The sequence below is a fragment of the Dermacentor albipictus genome, chromosome 8 (genome assembly GCF_038994185.2).
Source record: "Dermacentor albipictus isolate Rhodes 1998 colony chromosome 8, USDA_Dalb.pri_finalv2, whole genome shotgun sequence".
Classification (NCBI taxonomy): Eukaryota; Metazoa; Arthropoda; class Arachnida; order Ixodida; family Ixodidae; genus Dermacentor; species Dermacentor albipictus.
This window is the reverse complement of record NC_091828.1, coordinates 47412915-47436934: the sequence shown is the minus strand read 5'-3', so window position 1 is coordinate 47436934 and position 24020 is coordinate 47412915. Positions and strand designations below refer to the sequence as shown.

At 49.4% G+C, this 24020-nt stretch overlaps 1 protein-coding gene across 1 annotated transcript in view; it reads right to left on the bottom strand.

Moving 5' to 3' along the window:
- LOC135910185 (fatty acid synthase-like) overlaps positions 1-24020 on the bottom strand; it is a 136917-nt gene that overhangs the window by 69553 nt on the left and 43344 nt on the right. The window contains exons 8-9 of the mRNA XM_070524610.1: positions 6832-7221; positions 3861-4050 (exon numbers count right to left, since the gene is read on the bottom strand). Of these exons, the coding sequence (XP_070380711.1) occupies positions 3861-4050; positions 6832-7221 (580 nt within the window). The remainder of the gene's footprint in view (positions 1-3860; positions 4051-6831; positions 7222-24020) is intronic.

The window sequence follows — 24020 nt, the reverse complement described above, 5'->3', positions numbered from 1 at the left end:
TATTCTGCTAAAGTTGTTCCCGCCTCTGACATCCACATCGCACCTTTCTCCGCTGCTGTGGTTCCTGTGCCATGTAACTCTGCTGCGAGCTCATCTGTTCTGTTTACGTCATCGGCCACTTGTGCGCGCCACCGAAGCTTCCTGCTTCCGTTTGCCGATGTCACTCTTTGCGATGGTTCTGCTGCCCTTTACGTGTGTAATCCACCCACTTGCCCATCATATCTACTCCGCAGCGACTGCCTGGGTAACCCTCAAGCTTTCAATTGCTTTCTTGCGGCCACCATGTTTCGTGGTATGGCAATACTTCCGATTTTTGCCATGACTCTTGCCACCACGACCGATGTCCTTGTAGCCGTCTTCGCTCGTTCCATCGACGCAGAACTCACACCTGCGCAGCACACAAAAATTATAAAGCTCCTCCGGCGTTTTCGTGCCTCATTTGACACCGACCAACCATCCTTGGGCCGAGCGTCCACAGTCATTCACCGTATCCACACCGGTCAACAAACACCCTTGCGCCAGCTTCCGTATCGTGTGTCGGCCGCTGAACGCCGGATCATTGACAAGCAGGTTGATGACATGCTGGAGCGTGTCATCATCCAGCACCCAAACTGTCCCTGAGCATTTCCGGTTGCCCTTATTAAAAAATGTCTCCATATGTTTATGCGTCGACTATCGCCGCCATAACTGAATAACGCGCAAAGAAGTCGGTACTCTGCCGCGCATCGACGATGCCTTGGACAGACTACAGGGAGCGGAATTCTTTTCCTCGCTGGATCTGCACTCCGGGTACTGGCAAATGCCAAGTGCCAAGACAGCCTTTGTAACACCTGATGGGCTATATGAATTTACCGGCATGCCTTTCGGCCTCTGGAACGCGCCTGCCACTTTCTAGCGCATGATGGAAACCATTGTTCGAGGGCTGAAGTAGAAAACCAGCTTCTGTTATTTAAATGAGAATGATTTTTTCCACGGACATTGCGTCGCACCTCAGCCGCCTCGAGCAAGTCCTTTGGTGCCTTCCACTGCAAGACTGCAACTAAGTATGAAGAAATTACACTTCGGCACTTCCACGCTTACTATTCTCGGTCATGCATTTTCAAAAGACGGTGTTCTTCCGGACCCACGAAACTTAGCGCAGTATCTGAGTTGCCTAAACTGGCCTCGATGAATGAGCTTCGAAGCTTCATGGGCATATGCTCATATTTCCGGCGCTTTTTCCTTAACATTGCCTCTATTATTGCCCCTTTGACTCAGATTCTCACCGGCAGTTCTGACCTATCGGCCTGATCCCCGGCGTTTGACGATGCATTCCAAGAACTGCCAGGCGTTCTCACCTCGCCTCTAGTACTGCGTCACTACCATCCTTTTGCTCTGACTGAGATCCATATGGGCGCTAGTGGTGTCGGGCTTGGCGCTGTCCTTGCACAACGCAAGGATGGCTTCGAAGAGTACGTCGTCGCGTATGCCAGCCGCATCCCTTACCGTAGCCGATGCGAACCACTCTGTTACTGAGAAGAAATGTCTGGCCATCAATTCAGCTATCAGAAAATTTCGTCCTTATTTGTCAGGGCGTCCATTTGGCATCGTGACCGACCATTATGACCTATGGTGCTTATCTTCACTAAATTATCCACCTGTTCAGCTCGCCCGTTGAGCATTGTACCTACAAGAATAAGACATCCGCGTGGCTTATCGCTCTGGCCGAAACTATTCAGACGCCGACGCTATATCCCAGTCACTCCTGCCTTCTTGTCCTGCCCAGTCGTCTATTTTCACCTGCGGCGCCTTTGCCCTCCACATTTCCAACATGCCATCAGAGCAGCGCCAAGACACATGGATCTCGTTGCTTAGTGACTTCCTGTCTAGCCAGTCACCAGCGCCGAACTCTCGGATGCTTCGTCGCCAAGCCGCGCACTGCATCATTCGGTATAACCTGTTATACCACCGCAACTACAATTCCAGTGGGTGCAAGTGGTTGCTTCTTATAGCAACCCCGGCACTTCTGCTCCAACATCTGCGCCACGCTCTACGGCAACCCACAATGTGGCCACGCTGGTGTATTGAAGACATACTCTTGCCTCTAGCTTCTATATACTGGTGCGGTATGTACCGCCTCGTTCGCCAGTATGTCCGGTCATGCCACACAAGCCAACGACGCAAGACGCCACCTCAACATGGCTCCGGCCCCTTGCAACCTTTACCATACCTTTACCATACCATACCAAGATGAAATACGGTCCGTCCCCTTTTTTTCTCCTTTATGGACACGAACCTTCATGCACTATAGCCACGATCTACATTACTGGCCAGATGCATCGGAGCCGACGACTCTTTCTAGAGTGGCTGCATAGGCCGACGAATGTCGTCAGCTCTCTCATTTGTTCACGTCCCTGGACCAGTGGCCACTAAAAGCATCGCCACGACTCATCCACTACGGCTACGTGCTTTGCTCCTGGCTAGCTGGTCTGGTTGTGGCTGCCCTCTACTCCTCCAGGCCTTTCCTCCAATTTGCTCTCCAAGTACCACGGTCCTTATCGGATACTTAAACAAACATCCGCGAACTACGTCATCGAGCCAATGGAAGCGTCGGACGACCAACGTCGTCCTGGCCAGGAAATGGTCCCCGTCTCCCGGCTCAAGCAGTGCCAAGATCTCTGTCTTTTCCCGTCCTAAGGTAGCCAGGATGGCTACTCTTTCGGTGGGGAATGATTGTACTGAAGGCAGTGGGCAGTGGTCATGGTGCTGGTGAAAATAAGACCACGAGAAACACTTGCTTGCCCATTTGCTATAGGACCGACTTGTTTCAGCTCACCGCTTTAAAGCTATTGATGCTAGGCGTATACCCCCGTTGGAAGATATAAAAAATATTAGCCAGTGTAAACACACGAAGTAGCCACAGTGTAATGAACGCAAAAAAAATTCTTCAAAGTGTCACACCTGTACATTTTTGCATACTATCAGCTGTTTTTTAAATGTATGGCCCCGTTCGGCTGCGAATGGTTCGGTTGTGAAGTTTTCATTGCAGCATTCAAAAAACATGCGTATTTTAGTACTGATGGCAGCAGATGCATTTTACAACAACGTATGTACTGAAGGTAGTTTACTTCTACTAATATTACCGCAGCAAGGTTGCATTACCCCAAATTGGTCCATTATTTGAATCGAGTACATTATACGTGGAGCGAATTGTACATGCGCGCATATTCCACAATATATACGAAGCAGTCATAATGTATTGTCAGCTATACTCTGACCTAACTTTGTGAACACAACTTACAGACCTCGTAAAGGTACCTCTGTTGTCTATTATTAATATGCTACAAACTACATATCACAGAGAAGAAAGTGCAGCTCTGAAGGAACACTTCTTTCCTCAAGCATAACATCTGCGGCCTATTTTTGGCGCCACATTATCGTTCCAGATAAAATGTAGTGAGATAAACTATAAGTCATACCTTCCCAACGCACTACAAATGATATGACAGACACCTTAGCAATGAAATCAGGATAAACTTCAACCGCTTGGAGTCCTTTAATGTGCACCTAAATCTAACTGCCCCGATTCATTTTATTCCATCTTAGGAGGGTGCTGTCGCCGCGGTTGGCAATCGAACTCATGACCTATGCTGCGCCGCGGAAAGCCACATTCATTGAGCCTTCGCGGCGAGAACATAAAACGCAGTAACTATAGTAAGATGCTGAGACAGCGATAATTCGTGAAGTGAAATGTGTCGAGGACCACCGTGATGGGTCAGTGGATATGTCATTTAGCCACCCGTCAAGGAAAAGGGGTAGGAAAATCAGCGCCTGCGGTGTCAGTAACAACTTCGAGAACGAAATTACGTGGCAGTACTTGCCTACTGCAGCCATTGCACCATCGAAGGCATAGGCCTGTTCTATGCAGCGGCCTCGCCAGTAGGCCGAAAGCACAGCCTGCTCGGCAGTAAGGCATCCGTCCGCATAAGCACAGGCAACCTCGCCAGCTGAATGCCCCAGCATGCCGTCCGGTTCGATGCCCAAGGCTTGGAGCATGTCCACTAGCGCAACCTGCGAAAGAACGGCACATGAAAAGCTGTTAGCAAAACAAGCACACGCCTGTAAAAGAAAAAAAAAACGGAATTCTTTATTTCGGTAGTCATGGTCGCCGTAGTATGGAATAACTCCCCCGTATGGGTGAACTTAAAGTAAGGGTGCGTGATTGGATCAAGTGGCAAGTGTTTTTGAAAGCTTGGGTGACTGAAGGAAAGGAGGGAACGCGGCAGCACTGTAGTCGTTTATACGATTGACAGAAACGAATTATGCAATACAATTCTAAACTTGAATTTAAGGTATATGGCTTCACTTGAAAAGAGATTTTTCAATGTAGTCTAATTTTGTTTTTTGTTTTTTCAAGTTTTGAAAGTGCGTATCTGGTAGTGATTCCAAAGCGGAAACGATTATGTGTCTATTTGAGCCAGTTCAGAACTTAGACACTTTCCCATCCCTAGCGTAAGGCTTTGAAACCCAAATGAACGTTCAATTTACCTACAATATTGATATGCCCAGGTATCGGTTTAATAAATTTGGATCTACGCGATATCAGTTACGTGAAGGAGTCTTTCGCGGTTATTAGTGTTTAGGAATTAGTTGAAATGTTCAGCAAAGGGCTGGGCGACGCCTGCTCGTGTTCTCTGTTTACATTGCGCACGCTTCGTTTCATCCTTCATATGCTTCTTTGTTTCTCTTTTTAGCTTGGACTTATAAATGTAACACGCTTAAAAATTGCTGAATTAATTGACTGATAGCCGAGTTTTAGGCCAAATAAAGGCTCTACGCATGTTGTTCGGAAACCAAGAACACCAAAGGAAGTCAGAAAGCCTGCCTACAGAAGACACACTTCAGTGGCTATATATAACGGCGAGTGCCAGCTCATACAATGAGCTGCCACTCGCCGCTGCAGAAAGGGTCAAAGCTAAGGGTCGGGTGTAGCCTAAGCACATCCTGTCCTACTTTTGTGCCTAAAAATTCCTTTCAATACATCAGGGCTCGTTTTCTCAAATTTGATCTTCAACGTGCTCTTGTATGCGAACCCTCAAAACAGTGTTTCCGGTACACTTTATGTATGAGATTTTGTCTATGAGATATCTGTACACAGTTCCTTGCAATGAACAAGACTGGTTTGAAGCGTATGAAATAGTTTGATGACATGTATAATTATCCTTCCAAAAACTGCAATAAAGAATATTTTAGTTGCAGTTGTGCGATTTACAACAGTGACCAAAAACAACAAGCCAAGAATGAAAACTGCAGTTTTTTGGCCCCGGGTGAATGCACGCCGATAAGCTGTGGTAATACATGAAAACGTGCAGACACAGAAAAGTGCTTCATGGTTCTGCGTGCCTTTTGTGCCATGCTTTTCGATGTATTTGTGCCTGACCGGCGAAAGAGCTAGTACTTAAAAGTTCGGTAAAATTGTTCAAAAGCATGAATCCATTTTTTTTGTCTTCCATAAGCAGCTCTCGCAGCCCTATTTCCGAGTGCGCACATACGCACCTGCTGAGTGATCATATATCAGAGCGGCCTTGCAGGCGACATGCACTTAGAATTTTGCATATTACAGTTTGGTCGGGAGAGCTGGCTGAAAGAGTACTGTATTTTTGCGTATACGTTTGTCTTCATGGCAAAATCTTCAGCAGGATAATGGGTGGGGATTGGCCTCCGACAAAACATATAGTGGAAGAAATTTTTTACTCACGACCTGATATCTGCAACGCCGAAGGGCATATCTTCGCTCAATGACCGCGGTTAAGCTATAGGTAAACACTTTATAGACTTACTAGGATATCTGATTGACCAGTCAATCACAGGTCGTTGAACCAGTCATATAGAATTCACCACTGTTAGACAGCTCGCATTTCCGCATGTGCCTACGGACTGCGCTTTCCTCGGAAATACACGCCCGAACGCGTTTACTCTCAGTGACCGCATCCACATTCGGGTTAATTATATCGGAGCGCGTGTTGAGCAATAATTTAGAAACTAGTGTATCCAATCCCTACTTTGGTGTTGCCATAGTGGCGCGAGTTCGATGCTCGTGGGTGGTTTTGGAGGACTTACGTTTTCTGCTATCCTATGCGAGTGCTTTTGGAGCGTTGCTCCGGCACTTGCGCGCCACATACAGGTCGCGCACTTTTCAGATGCTACGAACAAGAGCCTGCGCCGCCAGCAGAACATGCGTCACGTATACTTCGCTGTACACCAGGATCTCGCAAAGTCGAGCACTAAGAGGAGCCATCGCAGATTTTGTGGGAGATGCGCTTGCAGCGGGCACGACGGACATCGGGCCGCAGCAAGAGAATGCTGCAGCATGCCGGTTTTCCGCCAAATTCATTCTTACAGCAAACGCGAAACTAGTTGTGAAAATGCTAGAGGCTATCGAAAGAGCTTCCGATAAACCTGGGGACACCAGCTTTGTCGCGGACGGCTATCCGGTCCTGGCTGCTCACATGATAAAAGTGCCGCTTCATATGTCCTCACTTGGTTTAAATGACGTTAAAAAACTTGTTCACATATGTACCACATATTCTTGTTTTTGTATTAGGCCTGAGGATAAACTTTATAATTCGTTTTGTTTGCTTTCTTGAAAGGTCTTGGCAAAATGTGGGATACCCTCTCTATTTCCTACAAAATGCATCCGCCACGTTATCTTGACCCTCCTCGTTGTCCGCACCTTTTAGAAACAACCGATCCGCAACAAAGCATGAGCGAGAAAGAGCACTGCGAGATCACACGGCCATCACTCACTTGAGATTTTCCCACACGAATTTTAATATGAAATATGGTACGAACCTGACTTGAAACAATGGAGGCAAAAGATCCTCCTAGTGTCTTGCATTGGGGCTCGTCGGACGTCAGCAGATCGATCAGGTCGACTCCGTGTTGCTCTTTGAGCAATGCGTGGGACTTGCGGATAGAGTCAGCAAACACTTCAAAGTGCATCATCTGGCGCGCCATGCCGTTCCACTGGCAGCCGACGCCATTGAACACAAACCAGAGGGGTCGCTTTTCAGACGGAGCCCGCTCGGTTGCCTTAACGACCGTCCTGTCCGAGTTGTCCACGGGTATAATTGCAAAGCCTCGATACGGGAACAGCTTCACGCTTGGCTGACCGACACGATTCAGGAGGGCATACGCGGAGTCTGGGTACGGTGATTCGGCTTCAACTCGATCCAATGTGCGCTGCAAAGACGATGGTAATGAAATAAATATTACGGTTCGTTCATAACACATTACAAAACAAAATTCGTACTGCGCTCCCCTCCAGGGTCCTTGTTGCCTTCATGTGCCACGTGACTCGGGCGATACAGTTTTCAGTGCTAGAGTGTAAAGATGTAAATGATTCCATAAAACGCTACATAAGTAAAAGATCAGAAATAATCATATCACTCAAAAAAGAAAAAAAAGAAAACTCCGGCGGGAAGTGTTCTAAAATGACTTCAACGTCATTGAGATCAGCATTAAAGAAATATACCCAGACAATGCATTGCCACAGCCGACACGCGTCATGTATAACGTGTGCACTACACTCCGGGTTCCCTCGTTCCCTCTGGACAGACTGCGTCCTTGCTTTAGTTTTATCTAGTTTCGAAATATTGCTTACTCCCGTTATATTGTCTATTAGTTACTTCATCTAGTCAGATTTGTATCTCATGATTTATCCTTACTGCGATTGTACCAATTGATTTGTTGTTGCTTGCCAAATTAACTTTTATGTTAACCATGAACAGGAGGTCCCAATTCAGTTTTAACTATAGGACCTCCTTCTGTATACCTCTACCTGTATATTATATTTATGTAATAATAAAAATTGATTGATTGATAGATTGATTGATTGATTGTTTGAATAATTGATTGAGTGAACAGGCAGTGCCCCCGCGAAGTTTGCGCATGGCGCATGTCTGGATATTGTCACGTGGTGGTGACGTTAAGAACACAGTAGCAATACTGTGGTAGACAAAACTAACTTTTATTGGGCGAACCTGTGCCCACAAAACAGGCTACACTTATAGCACAACGATAGCGGCGAACACGGTCGGCGATCGTCGAAAATCTGATCAGCGGTTCAAGCGCGTCGGCTTTTATACACAATCGTCGAATGTTCCAGACTAATCGTTGAGACCCGCGTGCCTTCCATAAAGTTCTACATCATTCGCGTCAGGCGAATAAATCAGATAACACAAGGTTTGGCGACAACAGACTGCGGATAGAAGCATCGATAACTTTCCAGAAACTTCGGATACATGCAAGCGCGTCCCGCGCTGTGCGAAAGATTTGTTAGGCGGCGAAACCTGGTCGCCCGATAAATATAAATACACGTGTCAATACCCCCCTCTTAAAAAGCATCGTCCCGATGCTACAAAGAGAGCGAAACACAAAGGGACACTTAAACATAGGTAACAAAACAACGAAAAGAAATAAAGTCCAAAGGTCAGTTACGCGAAGTCCCAAAGTTCGTCAACGCTGGTGGTACGGCTTGAGCCGCACAACGTGGACAATTTCAGGTCGTGAGCGGCGCCGCTGTGACAGCGAAATGCCGTCTGGCACGACCTCGTAGTCCAGTGCACCAATACGTCGGATGATCTTGTACGGTCCAAAATAGCGACGCAAAAGCTTCTCGCTCAGCCCTCGTCGGCGTATAGGGGTCCAAACCCAAACACGGTCACCGGGCTGGTACTCGACAAAGCGTCGTCGGAGGTTGTAGTGTCGGCTGTCGGTCCTCTGCTGGTTCTTGATCCGCAGGCGGGAGAGCTGTCGGGCTTCTTCGGCGCGCTGGAGATAGCTAGCGACGTGGAGATTTTCCTCGTCAGTGACGTGGGGCAGCATGGCGTCGAGCGTCGTCGTCGGATTCCTGCCGTAAACCAGCTTAAACGGCGCGATCTGTGTTGTTTCTTGCACCGCCGTGTTGTAAGCGAATGTTACGTACGGCAGGACGGCATCCCACGTCTTGTGTTCGACGTCCACGTACATCGCTAGCATGTCGGCGAGGGTCTTATTCAGCCGCTCCGTAAGACCATTCGTCTGCGGGTGGTAGGCCGTTGTCCTCCTGTGCCTTGTCTGACTGTAGTTCAGAATGGCTTGGGTGAGCTCCGCTGTAAAGGCCGTTCCTCTGTCGGTGATGAGGACTTCTGGGGCACCATGTCGCAGTAGGATGTTTTCGACAAAGAATTTCGCCACTTCGGCTGCGCTACCTTTCGGCAGTGCTTTAGTTTCAGCGAAGCGGGTGAGGTAGTCCGTCGCCACGACGATCCACTTATTTCCGGTTGTTGACGTCGGAAAGGGTCCCAACAAGTCCATCCCGATCTGCTGGAATGGTCGGCAAGGAGGCTCGATTGGCTGTAGTAATCCGGCTGGCCTTGTCGGCGGTGTCTTGCGTCGCTGACAGTCTCGGCATGTTCTGACATAACGGGCGACGTCGGCGGTCAGGTGCGGCCAATGATACTTTTCTTGTATCCTTGATAGTGTCCGGGAAAATCCTAGGTGTCCAGTGGTCGGATCGTCATGTAGGGCGTGCAATACTTCTGGACGAAGTCCTGACGGGACAACAAGAAGGTAGTTGGCGCGGACTGGGGAGAAGTTCTTCTTCACGAGTAGATTGTTTTGAAGCGTGAAGGAAGATAATCCGCGCTTAAACGCCCTAGGGACAACGTCGGTGTGCCCTTCAAAATATTCGACGAGGCCTTTTAGCTCCGCGTCTGCCCGTTGCTGTGCAGCGAAGTCTTCCGCGCTTATCATTCCGAGGAAGGCGTCGTCATTCTCGTCGTCTTGCGGCGGCGGGTCAATGGGGGCGCGTGATAGGCAATCGGCATCGGAGTGTTTTCGTCCGGACTTGTAGGTGACAGTGATGTCGTATTCTTGTAGTCTGAGGCTCCACCGCGCGAGTCGTCCTGAAGGATCCTTTATATTCGCTAGCCAACACAACGCGTGATGGTCACTGACGACTTTGAATGGCCTGCCATAAAGATAAGGGCGAAATTTAGCTGTAGCCCAAACGATGGCGAGGCATTCCTTTTCGGTCGTAGAATAGTTGCCTTCCGCTTTTGACAGCGACCGGCTAGCGTAAGCTATCACCTGTTCGACTCCGTTTCTCCTCTGGACTAGAACGGCACCGAGGCCTAGGCTACTGGCGTCAGTATGAATTTCTGTATCGGCGTACTCGTCGAAGTGCGCAAGTACCGGCGGCGACTGCATGCGTCATTTGAGTTCTTCAAATGCGTCGGCCTGCGGTGTTTCCCACTTGAACTCGACATCACATTTGGTGAGACGTGTTAGCGGCTCCGCGATGCGTGAAAAGTCCTTGACAAAGCGCCTATAGTAGGCACACATGCCAAGGAACCTACGCACTGCCTTCTTGTTGATGGGTTGCGGGAACTGTGCGATTGCAGCCGTCTTTTGCGGGTCTGGGCGGACACCAGATTTGCTGATTACGTGGCCTAGGAACAGAAGCTCATCGTAAGCGAAGCGGCATTTTTCCGGCTTCAGAGTAAGCCTTGACGACTTGATGGCTTCTAGTACTGTCGCAAGCCGCTTGAAGTGATCGTCGAAATTTCCGGCGAAGACGACGACGTCATCCAAGTAAACGAGACAGGTCTGCCACTTCAGTCCTGCTAATACTGTGTCCATGACGCGCTGGAACGTCGCAGGCGCCGAACACAGTCCGAATGGCATAACCTTGAACTCGTAGAGGCCGTCTGGCGTGATGAAGGCGGTCTTTTCGCGATCCCTTTCGTCGACCTCTATTTGCCAGTAGCCAGACTTGAGGTCAATCGATGAGAAGTATTTAGCATTGCAGAGCCGATCCAATGCGTCGTCTATCCGTGGGAGGGGGTATACGTCTTTCTTCGTGATTTTGTTCAATCGACGATAATAGACGCAGAAATGTAGGGTTCCGTCCTTTTTCTTCACTAAAACAACTGGAGACGCCCACGGGCTTTTCGACGGCTGGATAATGTCGTCACGCAGCATTTCGTCGACTTAGTGTCTTATAGCCTCGCGTTCTCGCGTCGAAACTCGGTAAGGGCTTTGGCGGAGTGGTCGAGCGCACTCTTCGGTTATTATGCGATGCTTTGCGACTGGGGTTTGTCGAATCCTCGATGACGTCGAAAAGCAGTCTTTGTATCGTCGAAGCAGACTTCTGAGCTGTTGCTTCTTATTCACGGGGAGACTTGGATTTATGTCGAAGTCTGGCTCGGGAACTACGGTCGTCGGGGTAGATGCAACAGAATCCGAGAGGACAAACGCATCGCTGGTTTCCTGAAATTCCTCGATGTATGCGATCGTCGTGCCCTTGTTGATGTGCTTGAACTCCTGGCTGAAGTTTGTCAGCAACACCTTCGTGTTTCCTCCGTGCAGTCGAGCGATCCCTCTTGCGACGCAAATTTCACGGTCGAGCAGTAGACGTTGGTCGCCTTCGATGACGCCTTCTACGTCAACGGGTGTTTCGGGGCCGACCGAAATGACAATGCTGGAGCGAGGCGGGATGCTCACTTGATCTTCGAGCACCCTCAAGGCGTGGTGACTACGAGGGCTCTCCGGCGGTATCGCTTGATCTTCCGACAGCGTTATTGACTTCGACTTTAGGTCGATGATTGCGCCGTGTTGGTTCAGGAAGTCCATGCCGAGAATGACGTCTCGTGAAGACTGTTGGAGAATAACGAAGGTGGCAGGGTAAGTCCGGTCATGAACGGTAATTCTTGCCGTGCAGACTCCAGACGGCGTGATGAGGTGTCCTCCAGCGGTTCGAATTTGAGGGCCTTCCCACGTAGTCTTAACTTTCTTCAACTGGGCGGAGATGTGTCCACTCATGACGGAGTAATCAGCCCCTGTGTCGACTAAGGCAGTGACTGCGTGGCCGTCGAGAAGCACGTCGAGGTCGGTGATTCTTTGTCTGGCGTTGCAGTTAGGTCGTGGCGTCGGATCACGGCTGCGTCGTGTTGAACTGAAGTTGGAACGTCGCGTCGTCAAGTCGTCGTTCGTCGGTGTAGTCTTGCCTTCCTGACTTCGTCGGGACGGCGGCGTGTCGTTGTTATGTCGTCGAGATCGTTTCGTCGTCGTCTTCGTCGGCGGCGGAGGATCTTCGTCAGTTCGACGAAGAGCAACCGCACCTCCATCGGTTGCTGCTTTTAGTTTTCCGGATATGGGCTCGCTGACCGGCCCCGGGCTGGGCCAGTGTATTGTCGGCGCTGCGGCGACAGGTAGCGGCCTGGTGATGGCGAACGGGACGGCCGTCGAGGGCTCCACTGAGTAGCAGCGAGGTAATCGGCGATGTCACGTGGGCGCTCGCCAAGCTGTGGACGCGGCGCGTTGACGGCGAAACCTCGCAGTCCCATCTCCCGGTACGGACATCGTCGGTAGACGTGACCCGCTTCTCCGCAGTGGTAGCAGAGCGGGCGGTGGTCAGGAGCACGCCAGATGTCCGTCTTCCTCGCGTAGGTGCGCTGGGCGACGGGCGGTCTTGCTGGCGGCGGCGGCGGCGGACGACGAAACTGTGGCGTGACAGGGCCCTGGCGCGGTCGCGGAGGGGGTGCTTGACTGCGTGCGACGGCGGCGTAGGTCATCGCTTGCGGCTCACGCTGCGGCGATTCAGGGGCTACTCCAAGTTGTTGTTGGAGTTCCTCACGCACGGCGTCGGCAATCGAAGCCACTTGAGGCTGTGATGATGGGAACAGCTTTTGTAGCTCCTCCCGCACGACAGCTCGGATAGTCTCGCGTAGGTCGTCGGCGGCCAGTGACTGAACTCCGGCGTAGTTTGTCGAGGTCGTGCGGCGGTCGAATTGCCGGTTTCGCATCTCGAGTGTCTTCTCGATGCTGGTGGCCTCGTGAAGAAACTCGTCGACGGTCTTCGGTGGGCTTCGTACCATTCCGGCAAAAAGTTCCTCCTTCACACCACGCATCAGCAGGCGGACTTTCTTCTCCTCGGGCATTTCAGGGTCGGCGTGGCGGAAGAGACGGCTCATTTCTTCCGTGTAGATCGCGGTCGTCTCATTAGGTAGCTGCACCCGGGTTTCCAATAGCGCTTGGGCTCGTTCTCGGCTACGACGCTTGCGAATGTCTTCAGGAAGCCGCTTCGGAAAAGTTCCCAGGTCGTTAGGGTGGCTTCTCGGTTCTCGAACCACGTCCTGGCCGCGTCTTCCAATGCGAAGAAGACATATCGCAGTTTGTCGTCGCTGTTCCAGTTGTTAAAATTAGCGACTCTCTCGTACGTCTCAAGCCAGCCTTCCGGGTCCTCGAAAGTTGAACCACGGAACGTCGGAGGCTCCCTGGGCTGCTGTAGCACGATGGGCGATGCCGGGGCTGCCATTGGGGTGGACTTGGTGGCAACCTTTCTGGTCGTCTCAGGCAAAAGTCCGTTCTCCGGGGGCAGTCGTTGAAGACGGCGGCTTGCTCGATGGTCCGGGACTGCGTTGGTGTTGTCTTTGCGTTCCGGGCTTGGATCACGGCTTGTCGGGGGCGTCCGGTACATGGACCAAAAGCACCTCCACCAGATGTCACGTGGTGGTGACGTTAAGAACACAGTAGCAATACTGTGGTAGACAAAACTAACTTTTATTGGGCGAACCTGTGCCCACAACACAGGCTACACTTGTAGCACAACGATAGCGGCGAACACGGTCGGCGATCGTCGAAAATCTGATCAGCGGTTCAAGCGCGTCGGCTTTTATACACAATCGTCGAATGTTCCAGACTAATCGTTGAGACCCGCGTGCCTTCCATAAAGTTCTACATCATTCGCGTCAGGCGAATAAATCAGATAACACAAGGTTCGGCGACAACAGACTGCGGATAGAAGCATCGATAACTTTCCAGAAACTTCGGATACATGCAAGCGCGTCCCGCGCTGTGCGATAAGATTTGTTAGGCGGCGAAACCTGGTCGCCCGATAAATATAAATACACGTGTCAATATAGACTCACACAATATTGTCTAAATATCTATGACACGGCTTTCATTCCACCCAGCAACAGAAACAATTTATATAACATTTAAATGTTGGCAGCATTCATTAGCATTGGTGTGTTTTAGCTACGTGTGTAAGCGCCTGTCCTCTTTCACACCAACCTCTGTCAATGGCTAGTCTGTGGTGAAGTGGGTTCAAAGGCAAGCGTCGGGCAAACTTGCGTGACTGATTAAGGAACACTGCATATATGTCTCTTATCAGAGAATACGTTTGACACCAACTTGAGCCACCGCTATATGTGAGAATTGGCGTGTGCTGCTCTTCGATGAATCTCTTTTATGTCAACTTGGAGCACTAGGTAAGACGAAGTTATCATGTGCCACTGCTAAATGAATATGTGTTTCGCCAGACTGGGTCACAGGTTATGTTTTAATGGGCACATATATGCCACTTCTATATAAACCTGTTTGATGCCAACTTCTGTAACTGGTTGTGTGCCACAGAGCATGTACCATTGCTCATAGTGGTCACTACGTAAAAAATATAATCAGCAATTACACACTCTTACGATATATTGCCAATCGCATTAGAATCGACAGTTATTTCCTAAAGTAGATTCGTCATTTTTTTTACATTGGAGGAGGACACTGACCCAGCGGTACATGCGCAGTGACCCAAGTTGGTGTGAAAGGTGTTAATGGCGGCACTTACCTAATAATGACATGCCGATTGAGGCAAGTCGGCGTGAAAAGATAATAATCAACATCTGCACATACACACCGACCCTGGTTTATGTGAAATGGGTTGATCGATGAGAAGCAAATATTATTGTTCGCAATAAAGGCTCGTCGAAGAGCGTAACATGGGCAGTGACTGAAGTTGGTGTGACGGTTGGCTTCGAATGAAGTCAGCTTTAACCCAACAATCCTATGCCCTACCAATTACACCACGCACAGTGGTCACCCATGAAGTGAAATATGTTTCCAATGGACCGACACGCAGGCAGACATGCCGTAGACTGAATCAAGTTACCAAAGAATGTTAATTCCGTTAAATATGCAATGCCAAGGAAAAACAAAACGCAGTAGCGGGCAACCTTTCGGCGAACACTTCACATAACGCACAATGAGTTGAATATTGCTTGACAAACACGGTGTTGATCCTTCGTTACACGTGGTGACGCAAACGTTGCGTACTGTTCTAAGAAGAACAAATACACTTGATCAGTGTATTTCTATTCGCCGCGATAGGTCAGTGGCTGCTTCGTTGCGCTGTAGTGCTCGAGGTCACTGGCTCGACCACGGCGGCGGCTTTCCGACCCAAGCTCAATGCAAAAAATCTCGTGTGCTATGCTGTAGGCACGGGTTAAAGTGGAAAAGGTAGAAATCATTATGCCGGGCTTCACCACCATGGCGTGCCTCGTAATCAGATTGCGGTTTGCGCACGTATAGCACCAGAGTATTCTTTTTTCCCTTTACTCTGCATCACTGCTGCGGCCATCTAAGCCATCTGCTGACTTGCAGATTGATCAGAGGAAAATAAAAAGGTTGCCTCCATCAATGACGTCACACTTGAGCGGTAGCGTTTCGTTTGGGTTGCTCGTGAATCGCGCAAACGGTTCAAGCCCGATGTGCGTTCCGGTTTTTAAGGCGACTCCTGTCACGGAAAAAAACATCATTGCGCTTCAGCGGTGAGTGAACGTGATTCTATGAACGTGAGTACGTGATTCTATTTTGAGCCGCTGACGTCATGTTCTTTCGGCCATTCCCTACAAGGCAATGCCTCCGAGAACCAAGAGTGTGCGCTTCACGCTAATTTGTCAGTTGGAATACAAGCTTGAGCTTATAGAAACGCTTCTTGAGATATGAGTTACAGTGCACATATAAATGATCTTTGTTCATTACCCTATGAGGAAGTTTTAGTTGAGGCGTTCCTATCCGTATTACATGGGAAAGGAGAAATAGTATATATCGGCAACCATTGCACAGAACTTAGTAAGGCTCTTCTTGCATCGAAAAGATAAGATAAATCTAGTTAGTGTAGCGAGATGATCTCTTGATGTCTTAATTAAAGTTCGCCAAAATAGCGAATTCTTGAAACACGAAGCTATCGAGTTAACAGCTGGGTACCTTAGCAATTAAAGCTGGTATCACACCTATGTAGACTGCACCTAAAATATATTGTTACGCACGAGGTGTTTTTCATGCAGAACCAGATGAATCTGGTTGATAGGCGCGGTTGTTGAAGAGCGGTCTCGCGGCAGCTTGGCTCACGTCGTTCTCTTCCTTCTTTCAGCTGGTTGTTTGCGCGGCAGGCGTGGTTCATGACAGCTTGTGACATTTCCCGGCTGGCAGACTAAGCCCGCCGGGCGAGTCAGTCATCTCGTGGGTTGTAACGCCTCAGACGCGCGACGTGTGTCACTTCAGCCTTGGCCGAGCGTCGTCCACTGCTCGTGAGACGCGCAATGCGGTAGTTTACATCGCTGAGGCACTCCAGAATAATGTAAGGGCCGACGTAGTGGGCGAGAAACTTCTGGCACAAGCCACGCTTCCGCAACGGCGTCCAGAGCCACGCAAGGTCACCAGGATCGAAGTAAACGTGGCGTTGACGCCCGTCATAGCGTATCTTGGACCGGTCCTGCGATGCTATGGTGCGTAGCCAAGCGAGGCGTCGCGCTTCTTCTGCTCGACATAGGAGCTCATCAATTGATTCGTTGTCATGAGCGAAGTAGGGAAATATTGTGTCGAGGGTGTAGCGCGGCGGACGAGCATACAGAAGGAAAAATCGTGAGTAACCAGTGGTCTCGTGTCTCACGGTATTGAAGGCATAGGTAATGAAAGGCAAGATACTGTCCCAATTCTTGTGTGCTGAATCGACGTACATGGACAGCATGTTGGCAAGCGTTCTGTTTGTGCGCTCGACCAGACCATTAGTTTGTGGATGGTAGGACGTAGAATGGCGGAAGCTACATGAACACAGACGAAGGGTTTCTTCAACCACGTGCGCGGTAAACTGTCGCCCACGATCGCTGATTACTATGCGAGGAGGTCCATGTCGGAGTATAATGTTAGCCAGCAAGAAGATAGAAACTTCTGTAGCTGTGACCGATGGCAATGCGGCGGTCTCACAATAGCGGGTAAGGTGATCTACGCAAACGATAACCCAACGATTACCCTTGGAGGATCGCGGGAAAGGGCCCAGAAGATCTATACCAACTTGCTCAAAGGGCTTGCTCAAAGGGGACGCTAGAAGGGGGAACTGGTTGAAGCAGGCCATGTGGCGCTTGTGGCGGACGCTTGTAGCGCTGGCATTTAGAGCAGCTGGCGACGTACCGTTCGATATCTTTCCGCATCTTAGGCCAGTAAAAACGTTCTTGAGCTCGGTAGAGTGTCCGTGTGGAACCAAGATGACCGGAAGTTGGGTCATCGTGCATGGCGTGTAATACTTGGTGGCGAAGGTTCTTGGGGACAACTAAAAGGTAGCGTGCACCGGTGGTCAAGTAGCTCTTCTTATACAGCGCGCCACCATCCCGTAGGCGAAAGCGACTGCCCGCAGGTGACTCCTGTGCTGCCGCGAAGAGCGGTTGTAAGCTCTCGTCCTTGTGCTGCTCGGATATGACGGTACCCATATCCGGAAATTCCGGGGACACAAAAGCGATGTACTCATCAAAATTGTCCGCATCACATTCAGTTGTTTCAAGTGGCATCCGAGAGAGACAATCAGCGTCAGCATGCCGCCGGCCACTGTTGTAGCAAATAACGAAATCGTATTCCTGTAGACGGAGGGCCCAGCGGGCTAGTCGTCCTGAGGGATCCCGCAGATTCACAAGCCAGCATAGCGAATGATGATCTGTTATGACAGTGAAGGGGTGCCCATAGAGATACGAATGAAACCGTTGCACGGCGAAGATGACCGCCAGACACTCTTGTTCGGTGACTGTGTAGTTGCGCTCGGAGCGGCTCAAGGACCGGCTAGCGTAAGAGATCACGTGCTCTCTGTCGCCAACACGCTGAAATAGCACAGCACCGATGCCTACGCCACTGGCATCGGTGTGGATCTCAGTTGGTGATGAAGGATCGAAGTGGCGAAGAATTGGTTGGGATGTCAACAGGAACTTGAGCTGGCGAAACGATGAGTCGCAATCTGCAGTCCACTCAAAGGGAACGCCTTTTTGGAGAAGGCGTGTAAGGGGATGAGCCGTGTCAGCAAACTGGGGAATGAATCGGCGAAAATAGGAGCACAAGCCCAAGAAACTTCTTAACTGCTTGACAGAGTTGGGTACTCTAAATGCTTCTACGGCCGCAGTCTTTTGCGGATCTGGTCGGATGCCTTCTTTAGCGACCAGATGGCCTAGCACAAGAGTTTGCCGTTCCCCAAAACCGCATTTTTTTTAATTGAGCAGAAGACCCGCTTTCTCTAAGCAGTTCAAGACCAAATCCAAACGTTTGTTGTGCTCACTAAACGTTCGCCCGAAGATCACAACATCGTCTAAGTAGCACATGCAAACTTCCCATTTTAATCCGCGTAATATCGTGTCGATGAACCTTTCGAACGTTGCGGGCGCGTTACACAACCCGAAAGGCATCACGTTAAACTCGAGTAGTCCGTCGGGTGTTACAAATGCTGTCTTTTCCCTGTCGTCCTTGTGTATAGGAATTTGCCAGTAACCTGACCGTAAATCGATTGAGGAAAAGTAAGATGCCGCAAAGAGACAGTCGATGGCGTCGTCAATTCGTGTGAGCGGATATACATCTTTCTTAGTAACGGCGTTTAGGCGACGGTAATCAACACAGAACCGCCACGTACCGTCTTTCTTCTTCACCAATATTACGGGGGCTGCCCAAGGACTAGATGATTCTCGAATGACGCCTTTGCATAGCATTTCTTGGACCTGATCGCTGATTATCTTGCGTTCTGATGGGGATACACGATAGGGTTTTTGTCGGATTGGCTGGGCGGCTCCTGTGTTGATGCGGTGACGAGTTCTGGACGCAGGAATTGATGGCGGTCCATCGTGCTGCGCAAAGTTGAATACCGAGGTATGTTTCGTAAGCAGGGCCATCAAAACTTGACGCTCATTATCGCTGAGTGACTTATCAATCATGCAAAGTATCTTCGAGCTCCCGGAGCTCGAGACACTGGTTGCTCCTCCATCGGGGAGTTCTGCAAGTACTGCCACCGATACGGGAGAGTCTTTCGGAAACGTGGCAATCTTTAGGCCTTGAGGTAGCACTGCCGCTTCAGTGGAACAGTTCAGCACCCACAGCCCCGCGCATCCATTGGTCACTGAGACCACGCAGTGCGGAACTAATACGTTTTTCTTGAGGCAGTTCCGATGTACAGGTTCCACTGCAGCATCGAACGAGATAGGAGTCGGAGATGAACAGGCGACGGCAACACGCATCGCGGATAAGGCGGGCACAACTGTATCCTCAGACACGCACAACACACTCTCCGGGCAAGCTTCACCTTCAAAGAGCACAGGTGAAACACTGGTGTCGACACTGAGTTCTCCCGTCCGGCAGTCAACATTCGCACCACACAACTGCAAAAAGTCAATCCCCAGAATCACGTCATGCGAGGAGCGAGGAAGAACAGTAAACTCTGCATTAAAAACTTTCCCACCCAAAGACACATCCACGTTACACACACCAAGCGGGTATAATGCTTCACCACTGACTCCACGGAAACTTGTGCACTGGTCCCAACGAAACATAACCTTGCGTCCCAGAAGGCCTTTAAACCCCACACTCATGACCGAGACAGTTGCTCCCGTGTCGACTAAAGCCATTGTGGAGACCCCATCAATCAGTACCTGAACCTTATTCTTTAACATGAAAATAGTTGGAGGCAGTTGAGTCGGCAGCACACATTTTCCAGCGACCTCACCTCCATCGGCCGCGCTGGCTAGTTTCCCGGCGGGGGCGACACGAAACGGCGCCGTGGCGATGGTGACGTGAATCGCGGCCGAGGGGACGGTGATCGGGAGGCTCGGAAGGCTGGTGGTGGCGTCAGAGTACGGTCGGAGGCAGGGGAGCGGTAGCGGTTCCGGGTTCTTTCTGCTCCAAAGTAGGTCTCCTGGGCGGTGCATCGGTCCTCTCGAAAGTGGCTTCCTGAAGTGGAGTCTCCTGGCCACTGAGTGCGCAGTGTACGACCGCTAGACCGCATAGTCGGCACTGACGATCCGTAGTTTGATGCTCGGCGTCGGCTACAGTACCTAGCTATATGGCCAGGCATGCCGCAGCAGTAACACACTGGCGAAGGGCGAACTTCAGAATGCGGATTGAAGTAATCTGCCGAAGACATCGGTTGAGGGTAACGAGGCTCTTCCCCTTGAAAGTCGTAGGTAGCGGCGAGTCTTCGTGGACGAAAGTTGCGTGGGCGTGGATCAAAACGTTGAGGGGGCGAATCATTGCGTGGTGGTTCGGTCGTAATGTAATGCGGTTTGTCTTTGGAGCCGGTAAGATCCGCGACGTTCACCGAGTGTTTCCAAGTAGCCGAAGGGGGTTCCCAAAGAGTGTCTCGGAAAACGGAGGAGCTGCAACGTGGCGCCGCATAACGTGCCTGTTCGTCATGTCGCTGGAACTCCTCGCGGACTATCTGGCGGATGGCGGACGAAAGGTCTGGGAGCGGAGGGCTCGTGTCAACACTCGCTACAGTCGTTACATTGGCCAGCCGTCCAAACTTTGGTGTAATTCGGCGAGTCTTCAGCGCCTCGAACGTACGGCGGTGCCGTATCAGTTCTGATACAGTGTGCAAGTTCTCTTTACCAATGAGGAAGTTGTACACGTCTTCCGCTATTCCTTTTGCCACGTGCCCCACTTTATCTTCCTCTGTCATTTGAGGGTTGACGGTGAGGCACAGCTTCAAAATTTCTTCGATGTAGGTAGTGCAAGTCTCGCCGGGTACCTGAGCTCTCTGGGCTAAGGTGAGTTCCGCACGCTTCCTCTTTGCGTCCGAGTCACCGAAACACTTTTTGATTTCCTCAACGAAGCGTGTCCAAGTAGTTAGCATGTCCGCGTGGTTGTCGTACCATACCAACGCCGTGCCGGCCAAGAAGAAAACAACGTTCCTAAGCTGACTGGCAGCGTTCCAGTTAATGTATTGGCTTACCCTTTCGTAATGGGTTAGCCACTCATCCACATCTTCCTCTGCCTTCGCCGAGAACGTGCGTGGCTCTCGGTAGTGCTGGATAGGGACTGGGCTCGCCGAGGCACTGCTGGTGAGGGTATTTTGCTCTGTGGCCATGACTGAGCGCGACGGCGAAAGTCCGGCGAGGCGACGGCTCCGGCGTAGCTCTTGTGCTGGTGGCTCCGTTGTAGGTCGTGGGAGTTACCCCGCACAGCTCCACCAAATGTTACGCACGAGGTGTTTTTAATGCAGAACCAGATGAATCTGGTTGACAGGCGCGGTTGTTGAAGAGCGGTCTCGCGGCAGCTTGGCTCACGTCGTTCTCTTCCTTCTTTCATCTGGTTGTTTGCGCGGCAGGCGTGGTTCATGACAGCTTGTGACAATACGTAACCCGGGCGAAACTGATGCAAGATATATCACAATACTTGAGCAGAACGTTACCGAAATTATAGTAAGCGTTGTAACAAAGTCAAGTAAGCTGAAAATTTTTATATCAAGTTTGTCCGCCTTGGATGCTGTATGGGGTGCCGTTTACGAAATTTCCATATTTATTTGTGGTATGGAGTCACTGATTTGTAAGCTTCGTGCGTCAGTTTTGAAACATACCGATTTTAGGAAATGTTGGTAAGACATTCCGCTACATATTAATAAATCTGCCTGCTGTGGTCATTAGCGCTTACATTATTAGTTAAATGGAAGACATTTTATTCAATTTAGTCGAGGTGTCTCCAAGAAAAGAGTTTCTGCATTTTCCATGTGTTCGAGTAGGCACCATTGGTGTTGAACCCGAGCTTAAGCTTTTTGTTAACGAGAACCTTTTTCTGAACGGGTAAGATATACGAGGGGAGTCAAAAAGTGAAGGGATTAGCAATTTCTCACAGCAGCGTTTGCCAACACTGCTAGTTTCCAGCGAAGAAATAGTGTCATCTGCAACCCTTTCATGGAGCGCGTCACTCTTAGTCCCGCGTTGGGCGTTACAGTGTAGCAGAGCAATAAACATGACGAATCCATTGTCGATCTGCACCAAGATGGAAAGGAGGGCAGTGATTCACTTTTTGTATGCGGAAGGCGTTAAACCTGTGGTCGAGTGCCAGCACAGTATGGTGACAGTTGTTTATCGCCAAACAAGACCTACGAATGGATAGAGCGTTTAAAATAGGAAAGAACGTTATGTGACGAGGAAAGATCGCGCAGGCGATCGACCTCAATGACTGAGGTTAATTCTAGAGCGGTTGAGGGTATGGTGATGGAAAACAGACAAATCACAGTGGTCTAAATCGCCAATACTTCACATATCATCATGGTTCAGCGTATTCCATATAAGACGACACGTTAAATTTTCGGAAAGTTGTGCAAGGTGGGTCCGAAAAGAATTGTCAGCGCAGCATAAGGCACAAAGGTTGGACATCTATCGTAAACATTTGGCCCGTTATCGTCGCGAGGGAGATGCATTCTTGCAGCAAATGTTTACTCTAGATGAAACTGGTAGGTCATCACGGATCGAAAAGTAAGTTTGCGAGCATGGTCTCGAAACACTCATCATCACTAGAAGCTAAGAAATTTAAACGTCATCCATCAGCTGGTAAGATTACGCTAACACTATTCTGGGACATGGAAGGTGTGGCAACCGTTCATTTCACTCCAAGAGGCAAAACTATGAACACTGAGAAGTATTGTGATCTGTTGCAAACTATACTAAAACCTTCAATCAGTCCTAAGCATCGTGCGAAACTAGGATAAGCTGTCATTTTGCAACAAGGTAACGCTCTGCCACATTTTACCAAATGAACGGCCGAAACAATCAACTAGTTGGGATTCAAATTTCGGGAACGCCCGCTATACAGTCCAGGCCTGGCTCAAAGAGATTTTCACATGTTCGGACTATTGAAGGCAGCGCTCAAGGGAAAAAAGCTTTGCAATCTGTGCAAAATTGGTTGCAGGTGCAACCAAAAAAAAACTTTTTCCCTACAGAATATAAAAACTTGTGAAACGTTGGGCAGAGCGCGTTAAAGTGCAGGGAGCTTATGTAGAAGAATATGGTATGTGTTAGTTTTCTATTATTAGAATAAATGTACCTTTTCTCAAAAGTCCCTTTATCTTTTGAGTTCCCCTCGTGAATAAACCAGAAATGAGAAATCGTTATACGCGGCATCCAATGCACCGCGTTTTGATGATGTTTCTTTCATTTAAAACAAAAGTTCCACCGACTGTAGCCAGCACTATTATAAGTCAGTCGCCATGAAAAAAAATGAAAATCGCAAAGTTTTTGTACACGGAAGCATCAAGATGAAAACTCCATAAGTTCAGAAGACAAAAAAAAAGCAATCACAATTTTTATCAAGCGGCTGTTGAGATATCCAAACAAAATTTATGTATTTTACACCCCTCTGTAGTACGACGCCCACAATCCTCGTAAATATCGCCACAATATCACGTATAGTACGCACTCGCCGATCACAGATGGCCATTTCTGATGCTTAAGCAGATGCATTTAACTCTATGCGATACCTCTTCTCGCATGCGAATTAGGGATTTGCCGAGTTTGAATGAATGTGCTAAGATTGCACTTATTGTGGGATCTCCTTCCTGTATTATTTGTTTGTTTTTACCTTTCTGACTTCATTGTACTTCGTATTATACGAAACACATGTAAAGAAAATCGACATTGTATATTACTTCTATATCTTGTTGTTTTCAAGCATGGTTCTTTTTATCGTTATTTTTATGGTTGTATCTCGCCTTCATATATTTTCTAGTGTCGATGTGTCCTTTCTTCAAAAACGTAATTGCATATGATGTACAGTCAAAAGTAATTTATTACTTCATTTATTACTCCCTGTGGGATCTTTTAAGGACGAAAGCCAACAAAGGGCGCGGTGATCCGTTACAATAGAAATAGGCCGTGAGGTATAAACATGGGGCTGAGTTTCGTTACTGCTCACACTAGCTCGAA